At 46.3% G+C, this 14,708-nt stretch overlaps 1 protein-coding gene and 1 non-coding gene across 2 annotated transcripts in view; both read right to left on the bottom strand.

Moving 5' to 3' along the window:
* Nucleotides 1-8,848, bottom strand: part of RARRES1 (retinoic acid receptor responder 1) — a 22,878-nt gene extending 14,030 nt beyond the window's left edge. Inside the window, exon 1 of the mRNA XM_011380682.2 lies at nucleotides 8,699-8,848. Coding sequence (XP_011378984.1) covers nucleotides 8,699-8,848 — 150 coding nt within the window. The remainder of the gene's footprint in view (nucleotides 1-8,698) is intronic.
* LOC111732842 lies at nucleotides 1,341-1,459 on the bottom strand. The gene has a single exon (XR_002777739.1). It is a non-coding gene; the product is annotated as a 5S ribosomal RNA (ribosomal RNA).
* Nucleotides 8,849-14,708: the final 5,860 nt, after the last annotated feature.

Here is a 14,708-nt window from a genome sequence, read left to right on the forward strand (position 1 = left end):
GATCCAGGGGAGGCCGTGAAGCTAGAAAAAAGGCTGTCTGGAGAGGCTGACTCGAGGTCAGGAAAGGCTTGTTTTTTTGAGGAAGAGGACTTGAACTTGATCCCAAAATCTGTGGTAGCCCCCATAAAGTAAACCTGACTGCAGTGCTCAGGGTGTTATGAAGAGTAGGATGTGACATAAAAAGGCTAAGTCAGTGCCTGGGTCAGGGTAAAAGTTCAATATCTGTTCACTATTTTTATCATTACTAAAATCTATAGACATAAGGGAGAGGATGAACTGTACTAGAAACGAGAGTCTGGCCCAAGTGCAAGGTTTGGGAAGAAGAGTAACACGAATTCTTATCAAGGTTGCTTTCGCTGCATGACAATAGCTAGACGAGGCAGCTCCCCACAGCTCCTGAAGCTTGGTGTCTTCACCATCCCCACCCACATTAGAGGAGCACACAGAACTGGGGGCCTGCTGCCTCTGCCACCCTCCGCCACACTGGCTCCCCCAGACAACTAATACTCATAGAAGGCAGCACTTCCACTTGCCAGCAGGTTCTAAGCCTTTACCTGCTGACTGCAGCCACCCCAGGGCCCTCCCGCCTGGCAGTCTGCCGTCCACGCCCACTGGGGCCCCTGAGTGCAGGGCACTGGGTCGGCGGCGAGGCCGGTCATGAGAAGAGGAGGGGAAGCAGAGTGGGCAGGCGCAATCTTTGGTGCTGGGGGACATCGGAGACATCCAGGAGGCAGCTGAATGTCTAGAAGTAGATTCAGTACGAGTAGTAGTTGAGGCCACAGACTAGGATGCTATCTAGGGAAGCATGTGTACTCCAAGAAGAGCCCTGAGGGCCACCAACTGTCACATCAACATTAAATCGCTTATTTTCTATACATGAGAATTCACACCATATATGAAAAAAGGCTTCTAGGGAAAGTAACCTCACAGGGTGATCTGATCACAAAGTCCTAACTGGACAGGTCATGGTGAGGAAGAGCCCCGTTGGGACCCCCGTAGTAGAGGCCTCACGTTTCCTGACCCCATAGCTTAACAATAGATTGTGCTGTGCGGCTTGATCCAGAGCTTGGAACGTCCCCTGCCATACAGAGTTGCCTTGAAACTTATGATTAACGCCTTTATGCTCACTGATCACAATCCTGGTCTAGCATTCTTTCCAAACTATGCCCACCTTTGTTCCTGGGTTGCTCACGCCTCTGGAGGACCACATTGCCAGAGGAACGGCTCCGTAAGCACAACAGACCCCCCAGAACTGTCATGCAGCCCCTAGAATAATACCCAGATTTTCCCTTAAATACCCTAAGCCAGACTGAGAAAGGAAGGCAGTTGTTTCTTTTAAACGCCTACAGCACCTGGTCTTCCTAAATGGTCTCCCATCCAAGTACTAACCAGGCCCAACCCCACTTAGCTTCTGAGATCAGACGAGATCAGGCACGTTCAGGGTGGCATGGCTGTAGATGAGGAAGGCAGTTTTGAAGGTGTTCACCTGCTGCCTCCTCAGATCACCGGTACTCTGACAATAAACACTTATTCTAAATATCGCAACTCCTGTGTCGGTCTATTGGCTGAGCAGCACAGGCAGCTGGCACCCGGACTCAGTTGCCCTCTGGTTTCAGCCATGGATAGTCGTGCCCTGGGCATATAACTTTTAGTAAAAGGTTTATCAGTCTCTTAAGTAAACCCTGTCCATTGTTTCTGTGCATCTAAGTTAATGCACCTTTGAAATATGCCTTAACCATCCTCAAGAGAGCACATAACCTCGTTAACTATCCTGTATTCCAGGGGTCCCCAACCCCTGGGCCATGAACCAGTACTGGTCCGTGGCCTGTTAGGAACTGGGCCGCACAGCAGGAGGTGAGCGGAGGGCAAGCAAGAGAAGTTTTATCTGTATTTGCAGCTACTCCCCAGCACTAGCATCTCAGCCTCAGCTCCACCTCAGGTCATCAGGGGTTAGATTAGGAGCACCAGCCCCTGGTGCCAGAAAGGTTGGGGACCGCTGCCATAATCCAATTCCTGCCTTGCTTTCTCTGACCTCCATGTAATCTTGCTTACTCTCCCTCCTTGATTTCAAATGCATAAAAGAAACTGCAAAAGTTTCAGTTAGGAGTATTTGAGATCTTGCTTCCAACAGTCATTTTGGCTCAAAATAAATTGAGATCTTGCTTCCAACAGTCATTTTGGCTCAAAATAAATTGAGATCTTGCTTCCAACAGTCATTTTGGCTCAAAATAAATTGATAAATAAACTTACAAGAATTCTCTACAGGTTTGGATGTTTCTTATGTTGACAACTAAAATAGTCTATTAAATTAATGATACAATTGCTCTCATTTTAAATAGAGTCCTTGAGATATTCTTTGGCTCAACAGGTTTTTTTGGAAACACAAGGAGGCAAAATGAGGTGCCAATACTATTCTTTGTAGAGAAAGAGAATCCCACAGCACATCCTGTGAGCTGAGTCAAAATGGAGCCTGTCCTTTTGAAATGTTCTTTTCGTCGCTGATTTGATTTCCTTATTTTGTTTTAATTGGGCAATCTTAAAAGCGTCTACATTTTATTCAAAATAAGATTTTTACTGTTTTTTCGTTGTGCTATATCTTTTATCAAGATGCAGCCTTTTTATCTCCCACAAAGGCCTCCCCTTTCTCCCTTCCTCTGAGTCACAGATTCCCCGAGGCAGCTTTGCTGGGTCTCCTGAGATAAGCAGAGCGGACACAGCCCCCGGGTAGAGGCAGAGGCAGCTCGGCCACGGCCTTCATCTGGGACGAAGTGGCTCGTGACCCCGCAGCTTTAGGATCATGTTTCGCTTCAGTTAAAATTATTCTACGATAAAGAAGTCTTTGTTCTTCTGCATTCACTTTAGGATTTGTTCAACATGTAACCCTTCTGAGCACTGTGCCAGGAGCAGGAGTACAGGGAACAAAACAGTCACAGCCCGGCCCTCAGGGCAGTCAGGTGGCGGAGGAGGACTACAAATCTATGGTTGCAAATTTGGTTATTTGATTATAAATGACTTAAGATCTATGAAAGGATAACTGGAGGATTGATCTAGTCTAGGAATTGGAGAAGCGACATTTGAGCTGAACTCTGAAGATTAAGAAGGAACTGGCTTTGGGGATTATGGAGGGGGACAGGGGTGGGGGGGGCCCAGGGAGCAGCCATCAGGGCCAGAGAATCAGGAGGAGGCAGACGGAGGCCGCGGGCCCTGAAGGCTATGGTGAGGGTTCCGTCCTAAGAGAAATGGGAAGTTGTGGCCAAGAAGGAATGATTTTGAAATGATCCCTCTAGCTGGAGCGAAGAGAACTCGTGCTGGAGTGAGGAGGTGTCCAGACCAAATGCAGTTTGTAGTAGGCTAGTTGACTGGGCAGGTGAACCTGGGTGGAGACCGTGGAAATGGAGAGAAGTATGTGGTGGACAGATAGGAGTCCTGCCAGAAGGGAAACAGCGAGGAGTTATGTAATTCGAAACCAGAAATTATCACTAGAATACAAGTTTCCTATTAAGACAATATTATTGCATTAGCCACATTTAAGTGATGCTTGTATTTACAGAACAACAACAGCTACCCATTTGGGCCTGTGCTAAGCACTTCACGTGTCTTCATGCTAACAGAGCTCCGAAGGCTTGCTCATACCCAGGAGTAATTGGAGAAATGCAAATTAAAGAAGCAATGAGGTATTCCCTTACAACTATTAGACTGGAGATACATTAGAAAGTAGACAGGGCCCATCAGTGGCCAGGTTTAGGAGTTTAAGACTGCTCCTGCGTGCCTGGAGGGAGGGTGCGGGGGGCAGCTTGGATGGGGGTTGGTCTGGCCCACTGGGTCAAATCAAGCTAACCTACATCCTATGGTCCAGCAGCCCCACTGCTGGGCCTGGATGCAGAGAAACAGGTGCAAGTTATAGGAGACCCATAGGAGGATGTTACCTGAACCCAGGATTGCTCCCTCAGCTTGGTACCTGGACCAACAGGCACATGAATGAGCTTTTAAAAAGAAAGTCATTTAAAATGTTGAGTCCAAAGTTACTCAATATAGATGTCCCCACCCCATATCTTAAACGCCTGTCTTTGTCACATTGTCAGCGCGATTAGATTTGAGGAGTATGATAACTGGTTCACTAAGTGGCTGTGAATCCGGAAGCTCAAGGTCAAGTAGTCCTCCCTCTGTGGCTTGCACATAGGTTGCTACAGCCACACAGTGCAAAGCTTTTATTAAAAAATAAAAATAAAAAAGCTAAAGAGACATTTTTGAAAGGGTCGAAGCTGATGCTGGGGAAGGTGACAAGCACTTCCTCTTTCCCGAGGTCAGGCAGAACAGGGTGCTTAGTTCTTCTCATCCCCCTGCTGCCTGAACTGTCCATCTGCAAAACAGATTAGGAAGCTTCATCTCCCTTTCTTAAAACACAGCCAGAGGCACAGCACAATGTTCTAATGTCTTCCAGAATCAGGCTCTTTATATAAAGAAAAAGTCAGTAAACAAAGCAAATGCCCGTGTGACCGTATAATTTTAAGGAATCAATTAGTAGCTCTTTGCTACAGAGGTCTTTTTAATTCAGTCATCCCCACTGATCTAAGGGGCATACTTCCAAGACCTCCAGTGGATGCCTGAAACTGTGGCTACTACTGAATCCTACATATTCTATGTTATTTCTATATATACATATTTATAAAATTTTATTTATGTTAGGCACAATAAGAGGTTAACAACAATAAAAAAAGAACAAATATAACAATATACTATAATAAAAGTAATGTGAATGTGTCTTCTCTCTCTCTCTCTCTCTCTCTCTCTCTCTCTCTCTCATTCTCTTTCTCTCTCTCTCTCAAAATATCTGATAAGTGAGATGGCTCCTAAGTGACTAACGGGCAGGTAGCATATACAGCTATAAACGGATGATTCATGTCTCTGGCAGAGATTTCATTACCCTACTCAGAATAGCATTCAATTTAAAACTTACGAATTGTTTATTTCTGGAATATTCCATGGGTCACTGAAAATGCAGAAAGTAACACTGTGGATAAGGGGGGACTCCTGCATGTATATAAAGAGGGCTTATGGACTACAGCCTAGAACTGGCTGACAATCGTGGACCACTAATGACCTGGTTTATGTTCTAATCTGTTTTTCTTGGTGTGTTTTATTTCTTTTATAGGTTTCTTGCTTTTTGTTGCCATAATCCATGGAGAAGGGCAGAATCCCCCCAACCACCCCCACCACAACCCTCCCTGCATGTGTCCTCCACAGGCCATGCCTCATTACTGGCTCCTCGTGGAAATGATCAACACTTCGATTTGGGCTTCCCTTGCAGTCAGTTGGAAGGAAGACAGGCCACTTTTAAAGTCCTGTTTTAGAAAGACTAATGAAATGCCGACAAAGGACTGAACTCATTACTGTGTGCGTGCGTGCGTGCGTGCGTGTGTGTGTGTGTGTGTGTGTGTGTGTATTTTGGTAGAAAAAAATGCTCCTTAAATCTTTACCAAATCAATATCGAGCATTTATTCACTGCTTGCACATAAAGCATCCTGCTAGCCACTGGAGAGGAATCATGATAAAAATTATAACGTATACAGTGAGCTCTCACACATGCTTCACGTGGTTCTACACATTGCCTGTGTATCACTCATCACAAGGGCTTTTTGAGGTAAAGAGTGTTGCTATCCCCATTTTAAGGATGGAGAAACTGAGGCATTTGCCCAAAGTTAAGGAATTGCCAGTCACAGAGCTAGCAAGTAAGGCCCCCAGGCTCCGAAGCTGCCACTGTCCTCTTCTATGGCACAGAGGTTGCACAGAGCCAGCAACCTCTAAGAGAGGGCGGAGAGAAAGTGTGGGTGAGGGGGACTGTGCTTAGAACCAGTGTCTGTAGACAAGATCATCCCAAATCTTCTGGAAGGCAGACAGCCAGGTAGCGCCTGTGTATTGTGCTTGAGTTTCCTAGGACTGATAACAAAGTACTACAAACTGGGAGCCTTAACACAACAGAAGTGGATTCTCTCACAGTTCTGGAGGCTGGAAGTCTAAAACCAAAGTGTCATCAGGGCCTCACTCTCCCTGAGACTCTGGGTAGATCCGTCCCTGCCTCTTCCTAGCGTCATGGTGCCATCAGGCCTTGGCTTACGGATGCATTCCTCCCATCTCAGTCTCTGTCTTCAAGTGGTATCCTTCTCCCTGCATCTTCACATGGTCTTCTTATAAGGACACCAGTCATAGGATTTAGGGTCCCTGCTAATCCTCTTTGGCCTTATCATAACTTGATTACATCTGCAGAGAATGTTTCTAAGGAAGGTCATATTTACAGGTACAGGGCGTGAGGGGCTTGGGACTTCAACACATCGTTTTGGAGGACACAACCCACAACAACATGGAGGTGAAGGTGATCTGAGACTTTGGAAGGAGGCCCTGGATGCACCCTTTCAGGCGAGGTATAAATGGGAGCCAGAGCCAGTGCAGGTGGGGAAATCTCCAGGCAAGACTAGGGTTGGGACAAGTGGAGAGAAAGGGAGGGGGTGTTCAGGACAAAGGAGAGAGCGTGAGTTAATGGAGAGGTATACTCAGCACTGAGGTCTGGCTGGTGGATGGGGGCCAGGTTAGAGAAGGTTTGTACAAGGACTTTAATCCAGAGCAGTGGGTCTCACACTTGAGCTGTAGCAGAATCTCCCAGAAGGGCATGCTGGGAGATTCAGTGAATCTGGGGTGGAGCCTGGGAAGGAGCATTTTAATGAGTTCCAGAGCTCGCTGATGCTGCTGGTCAAAGAACTGTCTAGATGCTGAGTGAAACCCCTAAAGTTCTGAGGGAGGGCTAGGAAATGACAAGTAGCTCCCGTGACAGTCACTAGAATGCAGCCGAGTAGGGGACTGAGGACAGGACAGTGAGTTCCCGCCAAAGGCCTGAGGATGTCATGAAGGCTGGACAAATGGAGGAGTGTTAGTATCTCAAGGTTTGGTGACCTGGAGTCTCTGGCAAATCAGCCCATGATGACTTAGTAAATAAGGAGACAAGTCTACATTCTGCTTCAGCGGGTGCAGTCAAGAAACTCTGGGGTGATGTAGCATTTGCTCCTTTTCAAGCAGGAACATTTGAAGAAGGCAGCCTGACTTAAATTGTTTTTGAAGAACATTCGCTTCTTGCTTCCTGTTACATAGACAGCCATCTTGCCATGCAAGGACATTTATATATGCAGCAAGAAGTTAAAACTGCACATTTTAACAGCAACTCTGCAAAGTCATGTCTCATTTTCAGTAAAAAGCTGTTTAATGTAAAACATCAAGCTTTGTTTTTGTGTCAATGGATCAAAGATTTTTCCTCCGGTGTGTGTCTGGACTATCTTTATATAGACACAATATGTTTGTTTAAAAGTAAAATCGTTGAAATATTGGGTGTGAGTATTGGAAACAAACTGGAGGAAACTGATGCGAAATGGAGAATAGGTATTTATTCTAAGAACATATTTCTGAAACATAATACCCCCTTTAAACTCACCCCAAACCTTGGAGCGAATGGAAAAGTGGGGTTATGCTCCAGAGAAGTCTTGCTGTCACTGGCTGCAGGAAGGCCACAGAAACACTGTGACTCTGGGAGTCTCGACTAGATTCTGCTGGACGCTAGTCAACAGAAAGAAAACCCCGTGCTCTGGGGAAACTCTGTCCCTTGTTTCCCTGTCCCTGACATTGGTCGCTAAGCACGGTCCCCTCATGTTGCCTTCCAGCCAGGGCTGACGACTTGAAACATCATGTTTTCAGGTGGGGGAGGGGGCGGGCACAATGCTAGCTGTCAAGAGCTCTGAGGTGATTTTAATCTCCCCTCTCTCGCACTCTGGGCCCCGCTGGCAGAACAGACTCGGCTTCTAAATGTCCCTTCCAGCCTTCACATTTGGGAAGAAAACATAAATGTCATGTCATTCCAGTAAAAGCAAACGTGTTCATTTTATAAGGTTAGTTTTATGAGTCAGGCTTAGTTGGAGACAAGTAAACAACTCAACGGTGGATAAAAATTGCTGTGCTGTTCTTACGTTCTGGCGAGGAGAGAGCATCATTGTATTACATTATACCCCAGGATTATCTTATTGCATTTCCCTTCTCTCAGGCAACGACAGATAAAGCGAAAACAGCTTATGAAACAAAACGTCAATGACTTTCAGATCAGGCCCCGTCCAGTGGGGGCCAAGGAGATCTTTGCACGTGCATGCTTTGCTTTAGTGGGTTGAGTAGTAGAGGGAAAGAGACAGAACGCTGTGTTCATCTCTGTTTAGTCAGCTCCTGGTAGGAGTCCTTGACCCTTTGAAAGGAGCCAGAGTGGACATGGCCGGAAGCGCTGTTCTCCTCTGCTTTGCCTCTAGCTGGGAGCAGGGCTAATTCGAAAAGGCTGCTTGTAAGAGAGCTGTGAGGAGCTGAGTCTCCCTCCCTCCTCCAGAAGGGCTGGGAATGGCCTGGCCTCCTGTTCCAGGTGCCCAGTGGGCCCAGCACCCTCACAGCTACCTCTGTTTTCATTTAAAAAATATTTAATATTTGTGTCTTGCAGGGCCTTATGCTAGGTCAGAGGAAGAGATAAAGAGACACAGGGATCCACTGCCTTTGCCTCGCAGAAGCAGACATACAGGCAGAGTGGAAATAAAGTGGGCTGTTGGGGAGCAAGCACAAAGCAGCCCACCATCGAGTGCCAGGACAGGGTGTGGAAGGCAGGCACGTTCAGAGGGAACATTACCAGGCCTTCAGAGACCAGCCAGGCAGGAGGTGGAGCAAGCGCTGCTGATTCTTGGGTACAGTCACTTGTCCGGCCGTATACTTGCAGGAGTTCAGAGCCACCCAGGAGCTGGGTGTGGTAGGCTGAGTAATCACCCGCAAAGGTGCCCATATCCTAATTCCTGGAGCCTGTTAATGTTACTTTACAGGGCAAAGGGGTCTTGACCAATGTGATTAAGTTAAGGATCCTGAGATGGGCAGAGAAACCTGGATTACCCAGGTGGGCCCACTGTACTTGCAAGCGTCCTTATGGGGAGGAGACAGTAGTTTACATTCAGGAGATGCTTTGCTGCCGGGTCTGAAGATGGAGGACAGAGCCGTGAGCCAAGGTATGCAGGTGGCTTTTAGAAGCTGGAAAAGGTAAGGAAATGGGTTCTCCACTAGAATGTCCAGAAGGAACGCAGCCCTTCCAATACCTTGATCTCTTTTTAGTCCAGTGAGACCAACCCATTTCAGAATTCTGACTTCCAGCATTATAGGAGACTAAATCTGTGGGTTTTTTTCCACTTACCAAGTTTGTGGTAATTTGATACAGCAGTGAAACTAAAACAGATACCAAATTACTTGTGATCCTAAGCGTCCTGTTCTGTGTGGGTGCATCCCCTTGAGGCCATCCTGGCATCACACACATCACACACACATATAGCGACGGTACAGGACCCTCTCTCACAACTTGACTTTACTGACTAGAGGCATCCTGAACAACCATGAGAAGCAACCCAGAGTGGAGGCCTGCTCTGGGTACTGACCCAACCACTCACTGTGGGACCAGCTCTGTAAAAGCCTCTTCAATTCAGGTTCCATCGCAAAAGCAATTAAATGCCAAGGCTGCATAAACCTCTAGGGTGATTCATTGCCGATACAGCGAGATCAAGGCTGGATTTGGGAGTGTGTGTGTGTGTGTGTGTGTGTGTGTGTGTGTGTGTATTTAAAATTTCATGTCTCGTTACTATCAGTCATTTTAGAGCTGGGTACTCCTTCTCCAGCAGAACAGCCTAGGTCTTTCAAGACAGAGTGTACAGCCAAGCTGGATTCCGGGTGGTTAAATTCACAAACCGCCACCACGGGTCTTTATTTGAGGACACTGCTGATACCCTGTGATTGCATGCATCCTTGGCTATGACACATGTGGCAGGACAAGTGGAAAATGTTGTGGGCTGGTAAAAAATGTGTGTGGTTTTCAAAACCAATTCATTACAAGCTGGTTAAAAGTATTCCTACTTGCTGGGTGCAGTTGGCTTAGGTGACTGCCGAAGTGCCAAGGAGGTCTAGACCAAAGTTTACCCCCATAGCCAGGTGGCCTTTTCCCACCCCATGCTAGACCCAGACTCTGCAGTCAGCGCCTGCAGAGCAAGTGAATGCTGTGGCAGGAGGCGAGGCAGAGACCTTGCGTGTCAGCAGGAGCAGTGCCTGGGGAGGAAGGAGGGCAAGTGGTTCCCTGTTCTGTGCTTTCGGGATCTTTGTTTCGTCCCTAGGCAGTGTGAGGGCACCGAAGGCCTCTGCAATTCCTACCCCACCTCGATTCTTTCCGAGGACTGCAAAGGCACTTAGGGCCTTCCTTGAGAGAAAGTAAGGATGATTTCACTTGAGTGCTTTATGACTCATCTTTCCCCCTCCCTATTCACTGTGGCCTTTTCCATTCCCTGGCTTTGCTTCTATGGCCTGCTTAATGTACTGCTTTCCTATTCTTGTGAACAACCAGCTCTGAATTATCGACAGTAATGAAGAGAAGACTTCAAGAGGAGTGGTAATTGCATGAATTATGTTGTATTTTAGTGCTTTATAGATCGAAAGGTGATAAAAAGGTTTTTCTTAGTAGGGTAGGTGGTCACCTGTCTTGTGGCTCCACTGACAGGCTCTGGTCTGCTGTCAGCCACACGACAGGCACCCACAGAAGAACAGCCCACCCGCACCGGGGAAGCCTGATGCTTACCAAAAGTCAGTTCTTTTGCTCCCAAACTTGCTTAAGCCAGGTGTACTTATTACCTAATTGCATAATTAAATGTTATGTAAACTGGTGAAGAGTGGGTATAAAAAAAAGGTGTCAAAGAAATCCAAGTTAAATGCTGTAGAAGGACTTGATAAAGTCGTCTCTAAAACTCTTGCTGTTGAATTGGGTGTGGGTGTGTCAAGACTGGGCAAGAAAAAAGGAAAAGTAGAAGATCGTGCACTGTACTCTTTGCAAATGATCCCTCCGTTTGCAAAGAGTATGTAAGTAAACCAAAATGCAACACAGGTGTGTCTTTTCATTAAAAAGATTGCAACGCGTGCCAATTAAATGTCCTTGGCCCTATACCAAAAGATAGGTGATACATTCACATTTATTGTGATTTTAATTTAAATTGAAGCAATTAGGGTATGAACATAATATTCCCCCTACACTTCAGGTCAGTTGTTTTAATTATGTTCCTTACTGGTCCAGTCCAGGCCAGAGGGCATTCACCTTAAGTGACCATTCTCAGAGCAATGTCTGAACGGGCTGACTTGTCACAAAGTGTGGCCACAGAGATCTCAGTCAGTCTCTCCACATGTCAGGAAAGGGCTGGCCGTTCACCAGCTGCTTGGGGTGGGGGCCAGTGGTCCCAGGACTTACTGAGTGGCCAGAGAAGACTTGTGTCAGTGTAAGGGGTAGCCTTGAGTAGTGGGGAGTGGGGCCGAGCTCGTATATCCTGGGTAGCATAAGAACTCTCAACACCACTCAAAATTGCCCACCACTGATTCTGAGATGTGCCAGGTGATATCAGAAAAATTGAAGCCTCTTTGGTCATGGAAGGATAAGGTCAGGCCAGGAAGGAGATGGCATCAGGCGGGAGCAGTGAGAGAACGGAAGCTCAGGTCTGTGACCACTCCCTATAATTACTAAGCAAAACAAAACAGAATGTTCACTTGCACTTTTTCACCAGTTAGCACCGATTTCTTCTCAGTACTTCGTTGCATTTACTACCACAGCCATAACTGCAGTTCGCCACTAGAGGGCAACAGTGTTTCTAAAATGAGGGATTCTTGCAGAACCAAGAAATCACATAGAATCAAGGAATTTCAGAGCTGGAAGAGGTCTTTAAAATCATTTGGTTCACTAGCGTGCGCGCTCTCTCTCCCTCTCTCCCCCCCCCTCTCTGTCTCTCTCTCTGTCTCTCTCTCTGTCTCTCTCTCTCTCTGTCTCTCTCTCTCTCTCTCTCAAACCAACAGCAAGAACTGCATTCTTCATAATGACCTAATTCATACATACACATTTGAAACATTGTGAGGCACTACTTCCACTAATTTCTGAAAAATACTCTAATAGTTTCCAAAAAAAAAGAGAAAAACCCACAAAACAACCACAACCTGCCATTAGTTTGTAAAAAACTCTGACTTGGCCCCAGCCTCTCACCTTGCAAAGTCGCCTATTGACCTCGAGGATGGACAGGGATCCCCACCAGCTATACTTCTTTCCTACCCAGCCACCTGCTCACCCAAGGGTCACTCCTGGATGCATGACACTGTGCAGCAACTGAGTGCTCACTCTGAAAATGCAGTGATTGGATAAAGGTACAAACCCGAGCTTTGGGGATCTATCATTTTTCACTTCTTGTCAGTGCTACAACTTCTCTTGTAATTGCAGAAATTCCTAAGTCACTACAGTGAAAGTCCCATGTGGGTGGTGTCTCTGCTCCTCAGTCAGGCAGCTGAGTGACTGCTAAACTAGATGAATCTCAGAGGCCTTCCTGATGATCCCACCCCAGTCTGAATTAGGGCCACAATATCTAGCCCAAAGCCTAGCACGTAGTAAGTGCTCAAGAAATAACTAATGGATGAAGGGACTGCCCCTCAGGCAGTATAATGGTAACTAACATTTTTATACTTTACAATTGGTATTTATATCACCTTATATGACTCTTAAGAACACCTAGCATAGTTAGCAGAACATGTATTATTTCCATTCCAAATGAGGAAACAGCCAGAGACTTATATGACCTTCTCTAGGTCGTGTGGCTCATTGTAGGCAAAGCAGGGGCTGGTATCTGGGTTCCCTGCAACGCCCCACCAGGTGGCCTCCCACATTCTGGAAAGGGAGTCCATGGCAGTTCCCTAGAAGGAATCACACTCTCAGCTACTTCCTCCTCTGCTTCTGTCACCCCCAAGAACCCTGGCAGGCCATTCTCACAAGTTTAAAGCACACCCTGCCCCAGCTGCCTTGATCATTCTTGGAGATGAACTCTTCTTTTCTGGGGATATTTGGAGGAGGCAGAAAAATGGAGGAAAATAATTTCGCTGAATTCCTGAGAGGAAACTGAAACCACGTTAGCCTCTAGGGATTCTTGGCCCTGAAAATCACTAAACTCTTTTTCTTGGATACTTGATTTTATTTTAACTCATTTTTTTTTAATTGAGGAAATGATTTAAATTTTTCCCCCCCATCTACCTCCCCACTCACGGGTACTTGATTTTAAAACATTTAAAACCATTTTTTGGAGGAAATGTAAAGGTAAATCAGATGACCGTAGGAACTTAGCCTGTCTTGTGTTCAATGCCCTGGATTCTTCTACTTATGGCCTCCACCCTCTCATGCACACCTGCCTCTAATTTATTGACTTATTCCCACCCACCCCCCTTTTGGGCCCCAAAGGAGGGTCCCTTTAAAATTCAGGATCATTATACTATTTCAGATGAAAAGCAGTAACTGAGCTCTTTTTAGAAGAGAAAGGGAATTTTTTCTTAACTCGGGTTTTGAGAGCTAGTTTATTTTGTCAAAGATTCTATTTTATTTTTTTCAAGAAGGTGACTCAATGTGTGCAAATACAAAGTATTTTATTTTACTTTTTTTATGGTCTTAGAAGGAAGAGAAAAATTCCTGGAATTTGACAACTTGTACACCTTAAAATCTGAGCTTGGTTTTCTATAGGGAATCCTTTGGCTGGTAACCAGGGGGTGGATCTTCAGGAAGGCCCTCTTTGGGCTCTGGGAGGTAGCTGCTCTCTTCTGCTTTGACAAAAGTTCCCAAGCTCTGTTTCCTCCTTGTCTGTAGAGCTAGTAAAACTAAACTTTTTTCTCCCAAAGATAGCAAGGATCGTTAAAAGAGGTGACACGATACAGGTTGCCTCTTCTAAGGAACAATTTTTGATTTCAACGTCAATAATTTAGCCATCTGAGGTGCTGGATTAAGTCTTTGAGGAACCAAGGCTGAGCTTCCAAAAGGCCTACCCTACTCCTGTGTCTGACACCAGGTCTAGAATAATCTTAAACTGAAAACCTGCTGCCACTTTTTAAAACTACCTATTTACACACTATACTCAATTCTAGATTCATTGAGGCTGAGTCTGCAGGCTCTGTGGAATATTTGAGAATTACTGGAAAGAGCAGCATTACTTTGGGGGCAGACTTAGTGTAGTTCCGTAACTTTTGTAATCTTCTATTTGATGAAGAAAACAATGTAGTTTCATTGACACAAAAGGAAGCCTACAGCCAGTTCCTTGAAATCAGCAACCAAACAGGCTGCAATGTTCTCATTCATTCTATTCGCATAGAATGAGCCCTGGTCTATTCACTCCCATTAGATTAAAGCAGACGCCAACATTACCAAGATCCCTACTCAGGCCCATGCATAAATACCAACCACATCCTGAAGCCCTTGCTGGGTGGTCCGTCACTGACAAGCCAGTCTGTCCGCAGTCGGGCGTGGGAACCGTCTTAGATTTTGGAAACCTCGCCCAGGGCTTCTGCTGTAGCCACTGGTGGGTCGCGCCCGCTGTGACCACCCCAAATGCAACTAACTCAGGGTACCCGCAGGCAAGATCGAGCCCTGCCTTTTGGGCTTGTTTCTCAGTTTCCCCGTGCACCTCCTCCCCAGGTATGGAAGCTGCCCTGTGAAAAATCTACGGCCTTGTAAATGCCTCAAAGAACAAGCCCGTCTCCTGCGGACATTGCGCAGCGATGCTCCCCTTCCACGGGCGCTTCCGGGGCGCACGGGGACCAGCTCGGTCCCGGCCGCG

The sequence above is a fragment of the Pteropus vampyrus genome, unplaced genomic scaffold (assembly GCF_000151845.1).
Source record: "Pteropus vampyrus isolate Shadow unplaced genomic scaffold, Pvam_2.0 Scaffold12, whole genome shotgun sequence".
Taxonomy (NCBI): Eukaryota; Metazoa; Chordata; class Mammalia; order Chiroptera; family Pteropodidae; genus Pteropus; species Pteropus vampyrus.